At 40.6% G+C, this 20,423-nt stretch overlaps 1 protein-coding gene across 2 annotated transcripts in view; it reads left to right on the plus strand.

Annotated features, from left to right (window-relative positions):
• The window catches only part of CAMK4 (calcium/calmodulin dependent protein kinase IV), a 253,686-nt gene that overhangs the window by 164,879 nt on the left and 68,384 nt on the right, over positions 1 to 20,423 (plus strand). For both annotated transcript variants that reach the window (XM_043913774.1, XM_043913775.1), the window contains one exon: positions 15,637 to 15,709. In XM_043913774.1, coding sequence (XP_043769709.1) covers positions 15,637 to 15,709 — 73 coding nt within the window. The remainder of the gene's footprint in view (positions 1 to 15,636; positions 15,710 to 20,423) is intronic.

Raw genomic sequence — 20,423 nt, forward strand, 5'->3', positions numbered from 1 at the left:
TTATTTGTAATACTACCATCACCTCCAAAAGTGTGTATTGGAGCTTAGAGAGACAACCATACTGTCACAAGTTTTAAAAAAACAAAGGAGAGCAAGAGATAAAAATACAAAGATAAGAATCAGTAGTACAGAGAAAACCTATCACAAAGTACTTTGCATTTACTACGGACTGGTCACAAATTTGGCTGTAAGGATTCATAAATGCTATAACTGGGGCATAAACACAGTCCATTGGTTACAAATTAAAGGGATCTTCTATGCCAGAAATGACTTCAGGGAGCTTTATTAAGAGCTTTATTTATTAATAAAGCTTTATTAAGGCTTTATTAAGCCTTTTGAGCTGAATCTTAAGTAGGAAATAGGAAATCAGCAGGTGAAGGGCAGAGAGATGGGAGACGCATGTCCAATGCAGAACATGCTGGGTGGGGCTCCATCTTGGAAGCTATTCTGATAGAAAGCAAAGCAGTCACTGTATCCGTCAGATGGATGATTGAATAAACTCTATGCTGTTGGCCAACTTATATACCTTTGGGTCGGGCTTTTCATGTTCGCCTTGGCCAGCGCCCACAGTGATCCATGGTTCCCTCCCTCTCTCCTGGCTTACAGATTTAACAGGTGCCGGTAATGCTCTGTGACACTGTCTATTTAAGCATATGAATTTAGTACTCTTTGGGAGAGTTCATAGAAAAAGCAACAATATAGACAAAGACACCATGAATGAAATAAGAAAAAGCGTGAATGAAGCTTAGGAGTGGTGGATTTATGCAAGGCACAGCAGAATTCATTTAAATGTAACTCTGTGTGTAGCGGCATGATTTATCCTGGCAGCCCTCAGGACTTGATTTCGGAAGCATGTTACTTGGGGCTTTTTACCCTGTGTGTTTGATCCTTCAGTGCACATCCTGCCAGGCCAGGGTGTTTCCCACATAAACCTACAGTCACCTAATAGCATCTCCATTTAAGAAAAAGCTGCCATTGGTGGGGAGAGCAGTTGGGCTCCTAATCTTTGTGCCAGGAAGTCTGAGGGCCGCAGGATCTGATCAGATTAGAGCTTTTCAGCTGCGTTGCCTGTGCTAACTCCTGGGCGGGAGATAAGCTCAATTCAATCTGCAGCAATTAAGGTGACAGGAGCAAATGTACAGAAGTCATATTTAAAGCAGAGCCACAGAGAGAAAGAGGCATCGCCTGTGTTTTCTCATCCTGCGTTCAAAATGATGAGAAGATCAACAGCCCCAGTCCTGGGGAAGAAGAGCACGCGGGCCAGGAGCAAACAGTGGACTTGGAGGCACTAAGGAGGGAGGCCCGCAGGGGCCGTGGGGTGGGGCAGCCTCAGAGTGAGGGGCCCGCGGGGGCCGTGGGACGCGGCCTGGGAGCCGGGGGTGACACGGTGCCCCCTTTCCAGGGGTCCCTGTGCCCAGGCCCGTTGGTGGCTGGGAGCCCCGTAGAAACTGGGATCCCAGGCAGCCTTTTGGGTTGGCGTTGTGATTAAAATCCTAGGAGAGATTTTATGTTTAGCAGTTTCTGATGGGACAACAGGAAATTGTGCAGCATAGATATAAATTACTTGGTCCTGGACCTTTGAAAATGATCTGAAGTCTAGTATATTTTGTATAAAGCTATAAACTCTTCCTACCGTTGTGTAGGTGACAAATCTTGGTAGTATTTGCATTGCCTGTGACTCTGTCATTCATTGAAATCACAGATGTTGTTGTATCACATTAGTTGTCCCAGAGATCTCAAAACAGTGTTCATGCTCATCAGCTTTTTGAAGCTGTGAGTTAAGATATGTCACTGGACCTTGTTATCTAATTCAGTGAGTCTTATTATTCTACCGCATATCCAAAACGTATTTGACAAGCATAATTCATTATAATTAGTTTCCTTTGTAACCCCATGTATTTTAAGTATATTTTTTAAAACACTCTAAAAACAGGCCAGTAGGCGCTCCCAGACTGCTGGAGGAGGTGTGGCACACCAATCTCTGTTCTGTGGTTTGTGCCAGGCAGTTCATTTACACAGGCCAGCCTGGCCAGTGCTTAGTTAGTGAGTCTGAAACCATGTTTTGAGGTTGGTGGTGGTTTAGTCGCTAAGTCGTGTCCGACTCTTGCGACCCCATGGACTGGGAACCTACCAGGCTCCTCTGTCCATGGGATCCTCCAGGTAAGAGTACTGGAGTGGGTTGCCATTTCCTTCTCCCAGGGGATCTTCCTGACCCAGGAATCAAACCTGCATCTCCTGTGTTGCAGGCAGATTCTTTACTGACTGGGCTACAAGTGAAGCCCTTATTTTGAGGTTAGTGCCGGAAAGCTATCTTATGCTTTTGCACTATTTCAGAGTTATTTTTATGACGGCATTCAGTTGTTTTTTGAGCATCTAGTTATCTGGACCTCTTGTCTAATAGCACATGGTTATAATGAGGTATCAAAGTTCTGATTAAAACTAGAGTTGGGCTCTCTTGTGTAGCTTCTAAGGATTGTTTCTTCATCAACAGTATTTTGTAGTGCTGTTTTATAAGAGGCACTAAAGAAACTGGATGAAAAATAGACCTCATATGAGAGGACTCATAAAATTCATTTTTAATGAATTTGTGGTCTCTTATTTTTATGATATATCTTTATTTTGGATATTAATTTTCTCAGTTATGATTTGTTACATAAGTAAATTAATATTTTGTGAAAACAATATGCCACTAATTACTCATGTAATCTTTGTTGTTGTTCAGTCACTAAGTCATGTCCGACTCTTTGCCACCCCATGGACTGCAGCACACCAGGCCTCCCTGTCCCTCACTGTCTCCTGGAGTTTTCCCAGGTTCATATCCATCGAATCAGTGATACTATCCAACCATCTCATCCTCTGCCACCCTCTTCTCCTTTTGCCTTCAGTCTTTCCCAGCATCAGGGTCTTTTTGAATGAGTCAGTTCTTCGCATCAGGTGGCCGAAGTATTGGAGCTTCAGTTTCAGCATTAGTCCTTCCAATGAATATTCAGGACTGATTTCCTTTAAGATGGACTGGTTGGATCTTCTTGCAGTCCAAGAGACTCCCAAGAGTCTTCTCCAATACCACAGTTCAAAAACATCAATTCTTTGGCGTTCAGCCTTCTTTATGGTCCAATTCTCACATCTGTAAATGTATTCTCATATCCGTGCATCAAAAAAATATAAATACACCATTCTATTTTGAATCACTCATTTGTGTCCAACTCTTTGCAACCCCATGGAGTGTGGCCCACCAGACTCCTCTGTCCATGGAATTCTCCAGGCAAGAATACTGGGGTGGGCTGCCATTCCCTTCTCCATGGGATCTTCCCGACTCAGGGATTGAACCCAGGCCTCCTGCATTGCAAGCAGATTCATCATCTGAGCCAACAGGCAAGCCCTGAATAGCTCAGTTTCCCAGATTGCTAAGTGAAGCAAAATTTATATATTTCTGTCTAGTAATTGGGCTTCCCTAGTGACTCGGTGGTAAAGAATCCGCCTGCAATGCAAGGGATTTGGATTCGATCCTGGATTGGGAAGATGCCCTGGAGGAAATGGCAACCCGCTCCAGTATTCTTGCCTGGAGAATCCTATGGACAGTGGAGCCTGGTGAGCTACAGTCTTCGGGGTCACAAAGAGTCAGACACAACTGAGCAGCTGAGCACAGTAAGTTTTTAACTGTATTTACATTGTTTGGTTTCTTGGGCATTTTCTTTTGAAATCTCAACTGAATTTTTGGTAAGAATTGTTATTGTTGCTTCATGAAACAAGTGCTCTATTTTGCTGAATTGAGTCACTTTTGTTAGTGCAAGTTCAATTGCCCATTGCTCGGTGAGGCCAGACAAACCAAAATGTCAGAGTTTGGAGCAGAGAAAGGTTTATTGCAGGGCCATGCAGGAGACAGGTGGCTCATGTTCTAAGGAAGCCCCAAGCTTGAGTTCCCTGAAGGGATTTGGCAAGGCATTTTTAAAAGCTAGGTGAGGGATCACAGGCTTTGTGATCAGCTCTGCGCAGTTCTCCAGTTGGCAGATAAATGAGGTCACAGGGCAGCGTCACAGGGGTTAACACATGCCCGGGCTTATGCGCTCACGGTCATCAGGTAGTTAACATCTTCCATTTGGTAGCGAGAGGCTTCACATCAGTAAAGCAACTCAGGGAGCATGCCTCAGATGCTGCTGCCTTCCTCAGAGAGGACTCCACAGAGGGTGTGGGGAGGGCCTGTCCTCGGAAGGCAGCTTAGGGCCCTGCTCCATTACATTTTGATTTGTTCAAAATACACGTCTAGAAAGATCCTTGTTACTATAATATCTAGAAACTGCATGACTGAGCTTGTTCCTAAAAGGGGCAGTAACGTTTCTGTCCGTCGCGTTTTCCTTTGGGAAGCGTGTGTATGGCTGGTCTCCCTCTGGATCTGCGGACAGTTGCTTGCAGCGGCTGAATATCCCTTCCCGGTCCAGTGCTTTTTTTTTTTTTTTTGCATGATAAGGAACATAGGCAAATGTCCACAGTATGAAATTTTTCTGGCATCCATTTACTTAGCAATTAACACTGATTCTACAAATATTTTTTGACTGCCTACTATGAACAGCTTTGCAGGAAGGCTCCATGGGTGATCAAAGCAACAGTCTAGTGAGAAGACTAAGAATTTTGCCACAATACCCAACAGAAGACGTTGACCAAACACGTCTACTATAGTCATGCTACAGAGAAAAAGATTGCAGGGTTTCACCTCCATTTGCTTGGTCACCAGTATCTTCACCTACAGCCCTATCTCAGTCACAAGCCTGCATTTGCAGCTTGAGAAGTTCCTCGCTGTTGCTCTTCCCGGTCAGTCGTGAATGGCCTCGGTCATAGCTCAACTTATTAAATATTTAAAATTGAGTGAGTTTCAGAAACTTGTCCCTGTGACATTCTGATGAACCAATCAAGTGAGAACAAAATGTCTTTTAGCAGCAGGCGCCTGGAAGAGAAGCAGCTGGGTTTTTGTGGTAGAGCCTAGTTATGGCACACAGAGTTCACGGGGGGCTGGGGGGAGGCACCTGCGTTCGTGCTCCTGCCCTATGTCTGCTCTCCAGGTGTTTGTGACGACAAGAGTTAATACCTTTCTTGGCTGCACAGACCTTAGTAGAACATTGTTTATGGTGATGTATGTATTAGTAGTTTCTCCGTTATGCACGGTCTCCTCGGGCAGGGCCCAACTCTTGCTCGTTTTTACTACCTATTTCTGGTTGTGCGGGGTGCCCGCTGGTGCGCGGCCTTTTCAGAAGCTGCAGAGTGCGGGCGGCCCGACGCGGCGCGCGGGCTCCAGGGTGCGTGCGCTTCAGTGGTTGTGTCGCTCCGAGACCTGTGGGATCGTCCCAGGTCAGGGGCCAAACCTGTGTCCCCAGCATTGGCAGACGGATTCTTTACCACGGAGCCACTTAGGGAAGCCCCCAGATCGTAGTCTTTGTTAAGTCCAGCAAGTACGGGCTCACATTTGGCAGTTAGAAGTGTTGATTAAATGTCATTATCCTGTCTTCGCGACCTCATTCTCACTGTAGTCTTGGTCCTTTTTCTTTGAACGGTTTCCCTGCTCTCCAGCCCCATGCTTCTCCCTGCACGTATCCCACCCCCGCTCCCATCCTCCCGACAGCTGGAAAACTCCTGTATGTCCTTCAGGTCTGAGCCAACTCTGGAATCCTTTTTTCACCCTGCATGGCCTGCAGAATAAATTGTCTGCCCTTTCTAGGAGCTCCCAGGCCATCCTCTAATATCTGTCACAACATTTAGCACACTGTGTAGATTGTTGTCTGTGTTTTTATACCAAGAGAAGCCATTTGAGTGCAGAAGTCTTGTTTGGTTTACTACTGAGTGCCTAGCACACAGTGGTCATTCCATAATCTTTACTGAATAAATAAATAAATGGATACCTTTGCTAGAATGCATCATCTTCATTAACTGGATGAAGTATATTGCTATTTTAATATAGAGTATAGAAAAGTAGTGAAAGGTTCATTATTCTTTGTACAACCACTGCTCTTCCCTTTATACTACCTGAAAACAGCTCCCAAGGAAATTCCCTCCTCCAGCCAGCCAGTCACTAGACATTCACACAAGGACATGTTCTGAACACAGGCCCTTAACCCTTAATTATATCAAAATGAAAGCTCATAAACATCATATTTAGGTCAAAGCTTGAGAGTTCACAATAAAGTGAATTATAGAGAAGAAATTCTAGTGAGTGAGTGAAGCACTTCTTTTCTAAGGGGTGGAGATGCTCATACGAATTCACGTATATTTTACAGACAAGGAGGGTGTCTTTTCAGGAAGGCCACTCATGGTTGTGCAAGTTGGTTCTGTACTAACCCGGAAAGAGTTCTTGTGTAAACGAAGCCATGAGTTGTGCCCCCTGGAGGAGTATCCCAAAGTCGTGGTAAAGCTCTAGTCTTGAGTGACTATGGGAAAGTCCACGCTGATTTTTGCAGGGCCAGAGATAATTGATTCTCTCCTCTTCTGCACAGAATGGGAGATGGCAAAAAAGTTAATTATCAGCCATTCTTTTCCATCATCTGTGTAACAGCGTCCTTCCTTAAACAGGACTGGAGCCAACCAAGCAGGTGCAGCCCCCAGAGGACACACTAATTACGTTTGTGTTGGTTGATGTGCCACAGAATCCACATTTAGAGAGGAATGCAGAGGGTGAGGTAATGGTAGTCAGAGCTCTCTGCTGCCTCTGACACAGTAGTTCTTCTTTTCCCCTTTTAAGGGGATACTCCACTTAAAAATATTCAGACAGTATCAGTCAGTCAGTCAGTTAAGTCACTCAGTCGTGTCCGAGTCTTTGCGACCCCTTGGACTGCAGCACGCCAGGCCTCCCTGTCCATCACCAACTCCCAGAGCTTGCTCAGACTCATGTCCATCGAGTGGGTGATGCCATCCAACCATCCCATCCTCTGTCGGCCCCTTCTCCTCCTGCCTTCAGTCTTTCCCAGCATCAGGGTCTTTTCTAATGAGTCAGTTCTTCAGGAAGTCAGTCAGAGAGTATAGTTCAAGCATAGTTTCAATTAAAATTTTAATAAGTAGATTATATAACTTAGTCATGAACTGGAAAAACTCGTATTCTTGTAAGGAAATATCATGTGAAAATTTATTTTTAAGAACCAGTTGATAATAACCCCCTGAGTATTGTAATCTGTGTTTACATTTTATTTGACCCTGGTGCATAACAGTTATCTAATAAATAAAAAAGTTAGGAAGAATATTCCATCTTTTATGAGTTTTTTTGGCAGTGTTCAGAATAACTGCATGAAGAAAATAAAGTAATTAATTTCTTCCCATCAATATAGTTTTTATGAATCCTAATAATTATGGTCATTGAGGTATCTTCTTTTAATAAATATTTTTATTTTGTCATATCTGTTCTGATCATGCCCTATAGCATCAGATACTTTGAGAACTTAAACTTCTTGCCACAATATTAAAAAAGAAAGTATTTCTGAAGAATAACTATACTATTTGAGATACTAAACATCTAAGAAAAATTATAATGTTAAATTACAAAAATTCAACAGTTTTTAGAATTGTTTTTTGCTGTTGTGTCTTTTATGTTTTGAATTGACCTTTTTCAGATGTCTTTTCCACAAACTTTTTTTCAGCTGAAAACATCTTGTGCAAGTTGTTAATCTACAGTCTATCAAAAGAAAAAAATGTTTTCTCTTAAAATTCTGGGAAGATAGAAACCACTACAAAGTTGTTTTTCAGTCTTCTCAAATATCCCTGTAAGATTAGACAGAAAAACTAGCACGGAAAAACCAAAACCTCACAGACAATATCTATAGCAAAACCAGGTGACAGAGTATCTCTGTGATCCTACAATATGAATGAGTGAGGACAAAGGAACGGCAATTTGGAAGAGCTGTTTGGTATTAGCATTTATGTAAGAGGGGGCAGAGGAAGCAAGAGTGCAAAGTGATAGAACTAAGAACAGAACACTCAAATCTCCAAATCACTGGGAGCAGGATGGGCCAGTATAAGAAGAAAGCTAAGGGCTTTTTGGCATCCAGATTTCTGAGATGTGCAAGGGCTACACCCACAGTAAAGTCTGAAGAGACTGCTACAGTCAAGGCTCTATGAACTCTTGAAATTAATATCTAAAGCTCTTTGGAGGGTGGTGGGGGGAGAAAATGTATTTAGGAGAAACTTCTGGAAAGAGACTTCAGTAATCAGAATAGAGAGGATAGGTGAGGGAATGTTCCAGACAGAGAAGAGATCTTAGAAAGGATGAGGTCCAGACTTTGAAGGCTTTATGAAATTAACTATACAGTCGAGAGCTGTGACACTGGAATAGATATCCTGACTTACCACTCTGTAAAAAGGTTGAGAAACAAATTTCCCTTAAAAATAAGCAACAGAGCAATGGCTTAATTAATTCTAAAACAAAATGATTATAAGAAGATAGAAAACAAGAAGTAGAATAGGGTCCCTTCAGGCAGTGAAAGCATGGTGGGAGGATACGCCCAGAAAAGGAATGAAATTATAACTTAATTCAAAATAAACTAAAATTAAGAAAATTGTAGAAAAAAGAACAATATAAATCCAAAGTAGAAAAACTTTTCCTTAAAGTGCACTTGATTTGCAGTATTAGTTTCACAACATGGTGATTAAACATTTCTATAGGTTATGTCCATTTAGCCTTGTCATAAAATCTGCCTACGCTGTGCCGGCGCCCTTGCTGGCGCGTCTGCTGTGTACACGCTCGTCCGTGTCTCAGTCTCCCACCCCTGGCGTGACCTCCCTGCTCCCCTCTTCCCACATATACTGCCGGTTTGTTCTCCCTATCTGTGAATGTGTTTCTGTTTTGTTATGTACATTACTAGTTTGTTTTATTTTTACATTCCACATATAAGTGATAACATAGAGTATTTTGTCTTTCTCTGATTTATGTCACAAAGCATAATGTTCTCTGGGTCCATTCACATTGTTGCAAATGGCAGGATTTTATTCATTTTTACAGCTGATTAATATTCCATTATGCCTACATACCACATCTTTACCCATTCATTTATTGATGAACACTTAGGTTGCTTCCATGTCTTGGCCATTGTAAGTAGTGCTTCTGTGAACATTTGGGTGCATGTAGCTTTTTCAATAGTGTTTCCATTTTCTTTGGATATATACCCAGGAGTGAAATTGCTGGATTATATGGTAGTTCTATTTTCAATTTTTTGAGGAACCTCTATACTGTTGTCCAATATGGTTCTACCAATTTACATTCCCACTAACAGTGTACCAGGGTTCCCTTTTTTCCACATCCTTGCCAACATTTGTTATTTGTGGGATTTTTGATGATAGCCTTTCTAAAAGGCGTGAGGAGATATCTCACTATGGTTTTGAGTTGCTTTTCTCTGACGATCAGTGATGTTAAACATCTTTATATGGACCTATTGGCCATTTGTATGTCTTTGAAAAAAAGTCTGTTCTGACCGTCTGCCCATTTTTAATCAGGGTGCCTGTTTTTCTGACGCTGACTTGCATGAGCTGTCATACGTGTCACTGGGTGCGTGTGTGCTCAGTCTGTCGGTCGTGTCAGACTCTCTGTGACCCCCTGGACTGCAGCCCACCAGGCTCCTCTGTCTATGGATTTCCCAGGCAAGGATACTGGAGTGGGTTGCCATTCCCTTCTCCAGGGGATCTTCCTAAACCAGGGATAAAACCTAAGTCTCTTGCATCTCCTGCACTGGCAGGCAGATTCTTTACCACTAGCACCATCTGGGAGGCCCATGTATGTTGGATATTAATTCCTTATTGGTCATATCATTTATAAAATAGTTTCTCCCATTCAGTAGCTTGCATTTCATTTTGTCAGTGGTTTTCTTTGCTATGCAAAAGCTTTTAAGTTTAATTAGGTCCCACTTGCTTATTTTTGCTTTGACTTCTTTTGCTTAGGAGACAGAGCTGAAAAAATATTGCTATTATTTATGTCAAAGAGTTTTCTGTCTAGATTTTCTCCTAGAAGTTTTATGGTTTCAGGTCTTATATTTAGATCTTTAATCCATTTTGAGGTTTTTAATCTTTTATGGTGTGAAGAAATGTTCAAATCTCATTCTTTTACAAGTAACTGTCCAGTTTTCCCAGCAGCATTTACTAAAGAGACTCTCCTTTCTCAACTCTGTATCTTGACTCTTTTGTCATATATTAATTGACCATAAGTGTGTAGCTTTATTTCTGCAGTCTCTATTCTGTTCATTGATTATGTATCTGCTTTTGTGCCACCTCCATGCATCTGTTTTTGTGCCACCTCCATGCTGTTTTGATTACTGTAGCTTTGTAGTATAGTCTGAAGTCAAGATGCATGATACCTCCAGCTTTGTTCTTTTTTCTCAAGATTGTTTTGTATATTTGGGGTTTTTTATTAGTCCATGGAAATTTTAGGATAATTTGTTCTAATTCTGTAGAAAATGTCATGAGTAGTTTGATAGGGATTGCATTAAATCTGTAGATTGCTTTGGGTAGTTTGTGAATTTTAACAATTTTTATTCTCCTAATCCCAGAACATGGGCTATCTTTTCATTTCTTTGTAGTATCTTCAGTTTCCTTCCTTGGTAGTATCTTAAGTTTCCTTCATCAGTGTTTTATAGTTGTCAAAGTATAGTTCTTTCACTTCCTTGGTTAAGTTTCTTCCTAGGTATTTTATTTTTTAGACATAGTTTTAAACAGGATTATTTGCTTGCTTTCTCTTTCTGATCATTATTAGTGTATTAAAAAGCAAATAGATTTCTATATATTAATCTTATATCTTGCAACTTACTTGAATTTACTTATTCATATAGTTTTTTGTGAAGGCTTTAGGACTTCCTATATAGAGTGTCATGTCATCTGCAAGAAGTTCCATTTTACCTCTTCCCTCCCAATTTGGATGCCTTTTATTTATTTATTTACTTTTTGGTCAGATTTCTGTGGCTAGGATTTCTAATACTGTGTTAAGTAAAAGTGGAGAGAATGGACGTCCTTGTCTTGTTCCTAATTTTAGAGGAAAGGCATTTCGCTTTTCACTGTTGAATGTAATGTTGGATTTTGTAATCCAGTTGTGGATTTATCTTAAATGGCCTTTGTTATTTTGAGATGTGTTCCCTTTCTACACAGTTTGATGAGATTTTTTATAATGAATGATTGTTGAACTTTGTCAAATGCTTCTGCTGTCTCTGTTGAGACGATCACGTGATTCTTGTCCTTCCTTTTGTTACTGTGGTGCAGCACATTCAGTGATTTGCAAACATTTAACCATCCTTGCGTCTTGGAATAAATCCTGCTTGATCATTGTGTATGATTCTTTTAATATATTGTTGAGTTAGGTTTACTAATATTTTGTTGACAATTTTTCTGTCTACATTAATCAGACATTGGCCTATAATTTTCTTTTTTTGTGTTATCTTTGTCTGGTTTTGGTAAGAGAGTTATGGTAGCCTCTTAGAATATGTTTTAAATTTTTCCCTCCTCTTACATTTTTTGGAATAGTTTGAGAAGGATAGATATTAATTCTCTTTTATGTGTTTGCTAGAATTACCCTATGAAGCCTTCTCCCCCATGGACTTAAGTTTTCTGGGAGTTTTTTTTATTTACAAATTCAATTTTAATACTACTGAGTCATCTGTTCAGATTGTCTATTTCATTCTGATTTAGTCTTGAAGGGTTTGTTTTTGATTTAGTTTTGACGGTTTGTTTCTAGAAAATTTTCCATTTCTTCTAGGTTGTCCAAGTTGTTGGCATATAACTGTTCATGGTATTCTTTTTTTTTTTTTGCATCTGTGTGGTATTTGCTGCTATTTCTCCTCTTTCATTCCTTATTTTGTTTATTTGAGCCCATAAAGAAGAAAAACTCTTCAGTTCAGTTCAGTCGCTCAGTCGTGTCTGACTCTTTGCAACCCCGTGAATCACAGCATGCCAGGCCTCCCTGTCCATCACCAACTCCCAGAGTTTACTCAGACTCAAGCCCATCGAGTCGATGATGCCATGCAGCCATCTCATCCTCTGTCGTCCCCTTCTCTTCCTGCCCCCAATACTTCCCAGCATCAGGGTCTTTTCCAATGAGTCAACTCTTCGCATGAGGTGGCCAAAGTACTGGAGTTTCAGCTTCAGCATCAGTCCTTCCAATGAACACCCAACACTAATCTCCTTTAGGATGGACTGGTTGGATCTCCTCGCAGTCCAAGGGACTCTCAAGAGTCTTCTCCAACACCACAGTTCAAGAGCATCAATTTTTCGGCACTCAGCTTTCTTCACAGTCCAAATCTCACATCCATACATGACCATTGGAAAAACCATAGCCTTGACCAGACGGACCTTTGTTGGCAAAGTAATGTCTCTGCTTTTTAATGTGCTATCTAGGTTGGTCATAACTTTCCTTCCAAGGAGTAAGCGTCTTTTAATTTCATGGCTGCAGTCACCATCCAGAGTGATTTTGGAGCCCCCAAAAATGAAGTCTGACACTGTTTCCACTGTCTCCCCGTCTATTTCCCATGAGGTGACGGGATCAGATGCCATGATCTTAGTTTTCTGAATGTTAAGCTTTAAGCCAACTTTTTCACTCTCCTCTTTCACGTTCATCAAGAGGCTTTTTAGTTCCTGTTCACTCTCTGCCCTAAGGGTGGTGTCATCTGCATATCTGAGGTTATTAATATTTCTTCTGGCAATCTTGATTCCAACTTGTGCTTTGTCCAGCCCAGTGTTTCTCATGATGTACTCTGCATATAAGTTAAATAAGCATGGTGATGATATACAGCCTTGACATACTCCTTCTCCTTTTCCTATTTGGAACCAGTCTGTTGTTCCATGTCCAGTTTTAACTGTTGCTTCCTGACCTGCATACAGGTTTCTCTGGAGGCAGGTCAGGTGGTCTGGTATTCCCATCTCTTTCAGAATTTTCCACAGTTTATTGTGATCCACACAGTCAAAGGCTTTTGCATAGTCAATAAAGCAGAAATAGATGTTTTTCTGGAACTCTCTTGCTTTTTCAATGATCCAGTGGATATTGGCAATTTGATCTCTGGTTCCTCGGCCTTGTCTAAAACCAGTTTGAACATCTGGAAGTTCACAATTCACATATTGCTGAAGCCTGGCTTGGAGAATTTTGAGCATTACTTTACTAGCGTGTGAGATGAGTGCAATTGTGCAGTAGTTTGAGCATTCTTTGGCATTGCCTTTCTTAGGGATTGGAATGAAAACTGACCTTTTCCAGTCCTGTGGCCACTGCTGAGTTTTCCAAATTTGCTAGCATATTGAGTGCAGCACTTTAGCAGCATCATCTTTCAGGATTTGAAATAGCTCAACTAGAATTCCATCACCTCCACTAACTTTGTTCATAGTGATGCTTGCTAAGGCCCACTTGACTTCACATTCCAGGATGTCTGGCTCTAGGTCAGTGATCACACCATTGTGATTGTCTGGCTCATGAAGATCTTCTTTGTACAGTTCTTCTGTGTATTCTTGCCATCTCTTCTTAATATCTTCTGCCTCTGTTAGGTCCATACCATTTTGGTCCTTTATCGAACCCATCTTTGCCTGAAATGTTCCCTTGATATCTCTGATTTTCTTGAAGAGATCTGTAGTCTTTCCCATTCTGTTGTTTTCCTCTATTTCTTTGCATTGATTGCTGAGGAAGGCTTTCTTATCTCTCCTGGCTATTCTTTGGAACTCTGCATTCAAATGGGAATATCTTTCCTTTTTCCCTTTGCTTTTTGCTTCTCTTCTTTTCACAGCTATTTGTAAGACCTCCTCAGACAACCATTTTGCCTTTTTGCATTTCTTTTCCATGGGGATGGTCTTGATCCCTGTCTCCTGTACAATGTCATGAACCTCTGTCCATAGTTCATCAGGCTCTCTGTCTATCAGATCTAGTCCCTTAAATGTATTTCCTACTTCTACTGTATAGTCATCAGGGATTTGATTTAGGTCATACCTGAATGGTCTAGTGGCTTTCCCTACTTTATTCAGTTTAAGTCTAAATTTGGCAATAAGGAGTTCATGATCTGAGCCACAGTCAGCTCCTGGTCTTGTTTTTGCTGACTGTATAGAGCTTCTCCATCTTTGGCTGCAAAGAATATAATCAATCTGATTTCGGTGGTGACCATCTGGTGATGTGCATGTGTTGAGTCTTCTCTTTGTTGTTGGAAGAGGGTGTTTGCTATGACCAGTCCGTTCTCTTGGCAAAACTCTATTAGCCTTTGCCCTGCTTCATTCTGTACTCAAGGCCAAATTTACCTGTTACTCCAAGTGTTTTTTGACTTCCTACTTTTGCATTCCAGTCCCCTATGCTGGAAAAGACATCCTTTTTGGATGTTAGTTCTAAAAGGTCTTGTAGGTCTTCATAGAACCATTCAACTTCAGCTTCTTCAGCGTTACTGGTTGGGGCACAGGCTTGGATTACTGTGATACTGAATGGTTTGCCTTGGAAACGAACAGAGATCATTCTATTGTTTTTGAGATTGCATCCAAGTACTGCATTTCGGACTCTCTTTTTGACCATGGTGACTACTCCATTTCTTCTAAGGGATTCCTGCCCACAGTAGTAGATATAATGGTCATCTGAGTTAAATTCACCCATTCCAGTCCATGTTAGTTCGATGATTCCTAGAATGTTGACATTCACTCTTGCCATCTCCTGTTTGACCACTTCCAATTTGCCTTGATTCATGGACCAAACATTCCAGGTTCCTATGCGATATTGCTCTTTACAGCATCGGACCTTGCTTCTATAACCAGTCACATCCACAACTGGGTGTTGTTTTTGCTTTGGCTCCATCCCTTCATTCTTTCTGGAGAAAACTCTTATATGTGTGTACTTGCATACCCCAAAGAAGAAATCCAAAGCAATGGAAGAAAATAATTATGAAACATTCTAATTTAGGAAAATTCTTTAAAAAAAGAAAAGACTTTAATTTCAAAGGAAAATGTCTGTCCAAAGTCTATGCAAAAGGAGCGAGTCATTTATTTGGAAAAGAAAAGCAGATGAGAGAGAGTGAGGCTGTGTAAAAGAGGAGCTGCAGATAAAAAGAGAATAAGAGACATATCAGCCAATCAGTTCATAGACTTTATTTTGATACTGATTCAAACAAACTGATTTTGAAAACAATTAGAAAGTTGAAACTGCATATCTGATAATATTAAGGAATTGTCATTTATAGATATGATAATGGAATTGTAGTTGTGATTTTAAGAAATCCTTTATTTTTAGAGATACCTCCTTAAATATTTACGAATGAAATTATATGATGTCTGATATTTGCTTTAAAATAATAGAGGAGGAGGGAAAGTAATTGGATAGATCAAGCAACATTGGCTATGAATTAATAACTGCTGAAGCAGTGTGACAATTAAATGAGATGGTTCATGATATATTGTCTACTTGTTATAGGTTTAAAATTATTTGCAACACAAAATTTGACAAGAATTTTTTGTTCCCAACAGGATGGATACTCCAAGCCTAGGCAAAATAAATGTTTTCCATTTTCCTAAATAAACCTAAAGACTTCTAGATTGGCAACTTATGGAAATCTTTCCCCTCATGTTACGGTAGCCTGCTGCAATTCTTTAGATAAATCTTCTTTAACGTTAATTTAACTTCTTTTAACATCTGCTCAATTGAATGCCTGTGTCTGAGACGCATGTCATGGTTTTTTTCAGGATTGTGGAAAAGGGATATTATAGTGAACGAGATGCCGCAGATGCTGTCAAACAGATCTTGGAGGCAGTCGCTGTGAGTATGAGGAGACAGCGGTCGGGTGACTCTTGGTAATGTCTTCCTTTCACAGAGTCGTCTTTAAGAAGTGTGCTTCAGTGACAAACCATAAAATCCACAGAAAACCTGCATGAAATACTTACTAGAAAATGTTGAACAAATTTCTATTTTCTGTTGATAACTCAGGCTCTGAAAGATGCAGTCCTCATATGTAGTGCCGTAAGTTTGTAAGACTCATTTCCAGTCTGTTTTTATGAGTAAGATCAGACTTTGGTGCCTATGGTTGTTCTTTTCTCTCTGCATTTCTTGAATTTTTCTCTTTATTATTTTTGTTTTTTTGTAAGGAAGTGGGAAAAGGTTCAAAGAGATAAATATAAACCTTAGAGAATAGAGATTGTTGATTTTTCTTTCAAGAAAAGAAATGAGTAACTTAGGAGAATAAATTCTGACAATTTTTTGAAAGGGAGAAGTATGTTAACACTTTAAACTGGAATAAAGCTTTATAAGTTGATGGAAACATGCACCCATATTTACACACACACAAAATGTAATTTTGAGTTCAATTGTATTGAATTAGTAGGGGAATATTTGTCTAGATAAAACAGACTCAACTGGTGAAAATCTTCCCATGTATTTAGTGGTGTCTGGTACATCCTTGAGTATTCTTTCCTGGAAAATCCCATGAATGGAGGAGCCTGGTAGGCTGCAGTCCATGGGGTTGTGAAGAGTCGAACACGACTGAGTGACTTCACTTTCACTTTTCACCTTCATGCACTGGAGAATGAAGTGGCAGCCCACTCAGTGTTCTTGCCTGGAGAATCTCAGGGACGGCGGAGCCTCGCGGGCTGCCATCTCTGGGGTTGCACAGAGTTGCACATGACTGAAGCGACTCAGCAGCAGCAGTACATCCTTGGACACTTTGGTGATCCTTTTATTGAATCTAAAGCCAGAAGAAATTTAAAACAAAAGCTGTATTATTTTACCTACAAAGCTCTGCAGAGCTTCAGTTTAGGAAGCAGGTTACTACACTCAAATCAAACATTCTTTGAGAGAAGTTTTATAAAAATCAAATTTTCTCTGATTGCTGAAAAGAAGGGTTAACTTGGAGAAAAAGTTAAAGTGATTTTCCTTAATGTTTCACAGGTAGAAAGAAGCAATTTAAAACTTGTGCGAAGTAGCTGACATTTATGAAATAGTTTACTATCAATCAGCTACATGGCTATAGAGAGCTATAAAAAATAAGACAGTTGGGAACTCTAAGTAATCATTGATATATCTCATATTTCTTCTGAATCACACACTTTTAAGACTGTATCTATGCTGGTTTTTGAACCCATAGAAGTTGAAAATGTAAAGGTTCTTGGGAAATATATTGCAAGAACAATTATACCCCTTAGGCGACAAACCTTAAAACCCTTCTCTTCGCCCCTACTTCATCTCACTTCTTGCCCCAAATATTTCACACTATTTGTGTGACTGTAATCTTGCTTCTTCTGCTTTTTTAGCTTTAAACAGCATTTTTAAAAGCTTTTACAGTGAATATGAAAGATGTTTCCCCTTTGGGTTTGAATTCATTCAGTCAGTCTTTAAGTGCAGCCGTTAAGCCTTCTTGAGTACTCAGCCTCTCGAAATAAATTCCAGGTTGTCCCAAGTTAAACAGTCTAGTCAGCCTGGACGTTTGGGAAGGGTCGTCATGTCACCTGTCATAAAGCACAAGGCCAAAGCGTAGAGCCCTCTTTCCTATTTACTTCTAGAGATAACCAGGGAATATTTAATCTGCTCTGGTAGCTGACTGTCTCTGCCGCCTCTAGTCCTTCCCTTGTTACCACTGATATCCTGCTGTTCCTCTGTTTTCAGAAAAGTCACCATCATTCTCTTTTATCCACCCCTGATGCTGCCTTCTCTCTTTTGCTAACCACAGTTCTCTTGGGCACGTATTAACTTAAAAGCCATGAACTTGGAGCCTGGAGAAACTTGCAATATAGAGTGTACAGTGAATTTAATAAAATAAAAGGAAAAGGTTGAAGAAATATGGAATATGTCTGCTATCTAAAAAAAATAGATTATTTTGTTTGAATTGTTTTAAATATTATAGTGGTAGGCATGAAGAGTTGCAAACAAAGTCATCTAACCCTTTAAGATTATGGGACAAATATGGTATCTGAACATTGAAGAAAGAGAGGAAATGAACATGATTATAAGGATGCAAAACAGGATGAAATAGTGTAAGTTCCTTTTGTTAAATTTTTAAAATCTGTAATCTCCCCTAAAAAAGAAATAAATTTAGCCTGTTAGAATTAAGATAAAGAATTAGCGCTAGATACTGAAGAACTGGAAAGACAAAAGGGGACACTAAGCTGATATGTTGTAGAGGTAGCAGCTTCAAGACGCAGGCTCTTTTTGGACTGGAGGAACCCAATAAAGAGGTTGGATGATTAAAATTTAGAAGTTTAAAGGAGGGGCGCTATAGTCCTGTGTGGAGGCTTACTGCCTGGCTGGGCTGGGGTCTTGTTTCTGAGCTCAGAGGAGCTGCCCATGAAGCTGCCCCTCAGACATTTGAGAAGAGTGTTCTAACCAACCAGTGCGGGTGTCACTGCAGAGGGGCCCAGGATTGGTTCTGCGAGTGCTGGACAAACTGGAAACAATGGCTGCTGTCCAAAGGATCTGCCCCTGCAAGGGATGAAGTGTTTCAGAAGTGCACGGGGCAGCCTCAGAAAGGGAGGGAGCAAGTGCCTTCGTCCTCGTCCCGCCTCCGCCGTCTCCCTGGTGCCCCTAACTCAGAGTCACACGGAGACCAGCAAGGAGGAGTGTGGCTGTAACTCAGTCCAGCTGCACAAAGGACTGTAAAAGGCAAAGGTGAGAGACAATACCTTAATCAATGGTACCGTAAGTTATTTAAAAACAAAAATTAATTCTCAAAATTTCTGTCTCTATTCATGCTGCTGCTGCTAAGTCACTTCAGTCATGTCTGACTCTGTGTGACCCCGTAGACGTCAGCCCACCAGGCTCCCCCGTCTCTGGGATTCTGCAGGCAAGAACACTGGAGTGGGTTGCCATTTCCTTCTCCAATGAGTGAAAGTGAAAAGTGAAAGTGAACTCACTTAGTCCTGTCCGACTCTTCGCGACTCCATGGACTGCAGCCTACCAGGCTCCTCCATCCACTGGTTTTTCCAGGCAAGAGTACTGGAGTGGGGTGCCATTGCCTTCTCCGTCTCTATTCATAGACTCTATTCATAGACTCTTTAAAGTTTTCATAGTCTTTACTAATGTGTGTGAAATGGTTCTAGAGGTCAATGAAATAAAAACAAACGCAGCAGCATTAAAAACTTACTATTTGTGTTTATAAAGGGCAATATATATGTTATTCAACTTTACATTGTTTGACACGTTTAAGCCTTCTTCCATCCAACCTCTAATTCCTTGTTGACAGAACCAGTCTACTTTTATAAAGATGGAAAGGGCTAGAACCTCTCTCCTCATCCTCCCTTGCTGCCAAGGGCATATGACCCAATCCTCACCAGTGGGTTCTGAGGGGCCATCTATTCATGAACTATTGGAAAAGTTTCCCTTTAATAAAAGGAGAACCAAGGGCAAAAAGGTCTTTTCTCCTCTTTACTGTCATCTTGGAGTCTATCTATGATGCTGGGAACTGCTTTTGCTGTCTTGTAATTATGAAGAGAAACATAACTATGATGAAGAAGGCAGAGAATTCATTTGGAATTCTCCTGTTTGGTACCTCTCAGTATTTCTGCCACTTTAAGTTGTATGTCTTGTTACTTGAAGTAAAAGATACTGAACTTACTCTTAAATAAACTTTTGAGTTTATACTAATAATGGTAATGTGTCAGAGCAAATTGCATAATTTTCCATCCATCTAAACGTGACATGAAGGGCATACTCCTAGACAAAAAGATTCTGGTGCCGCACTTTTCTAAAACTGAATTCCACTGAATGTCAAACACACAGCCACATGCTGTGTCTGTGTGTGCTCAGTCACTCAGTTGTGTCTGACTCTGTGGGACCCTGTGGACTGCAGCCCACCAGGCTCCTCTGTCCATGGGATTTCCCAGGCAAGGATACTGGAGCGGGTTGCCATTTCCTTCTCCAGGGGATCTTCCTGACCCAGGGATCGAACCTGCATTTCTTGCATCTCTTGCATCGGCAGGCAGATTTTTTACCACTGCACCACAGCAAGCCCCCCACATACTGATAAATCAGGATTAAGTATGATTCAAAGGGACAGTGAGGTTTAAGATTGCTAACAATAAACTCGTTTCTGGCACTTGTTCTTGTGAATGTTGTTCCTGCTTGCATCCACTTATTGTCGATAAAAAGATTCTTCTGAGGAGTTCATAAGCATTGACAGACTAGAACAGCAAATGTGGGTGGTTTTGTTGTTTGAGTTTGTCAGTTCCTGTGATATTTTATTTTTTTCTGGGGAGATTTTGTTTCTTATTACTTCCATTTGAGCATTGATCTCTGGAGGATCGATTTTTGTGCAAGGCTCAAGGCATTAAAATATTATAATGAGAATTTTACTGGTAAAAAGTAAATGTAGTTTCTAAGAATTGAGAGATTATATTCATCAGAGAAGAAATAACATACAGTTCTGTTAATGTTCTAATATATTTTATTTATAAACATAGGATAAAATAGATCAGTGGCTCAGGCATAGCATAGACATTTTATCAGAGAAAAATTGGAGCAAAAAAAAATCTACATTCTGAAAATT

This window comes from Cervus elaphus, chromosome 9 (assembly GCF_910594005.1).
Source record: "Cervus elaphus chromosome 9, mCerEla1.1, whole genome shotgun sequence".
NCBI lineage: Eukaryota > Metazoa > Chordata > Mammalia > Artiodactyla > Cervidae > Cervus > Cervus elaphus.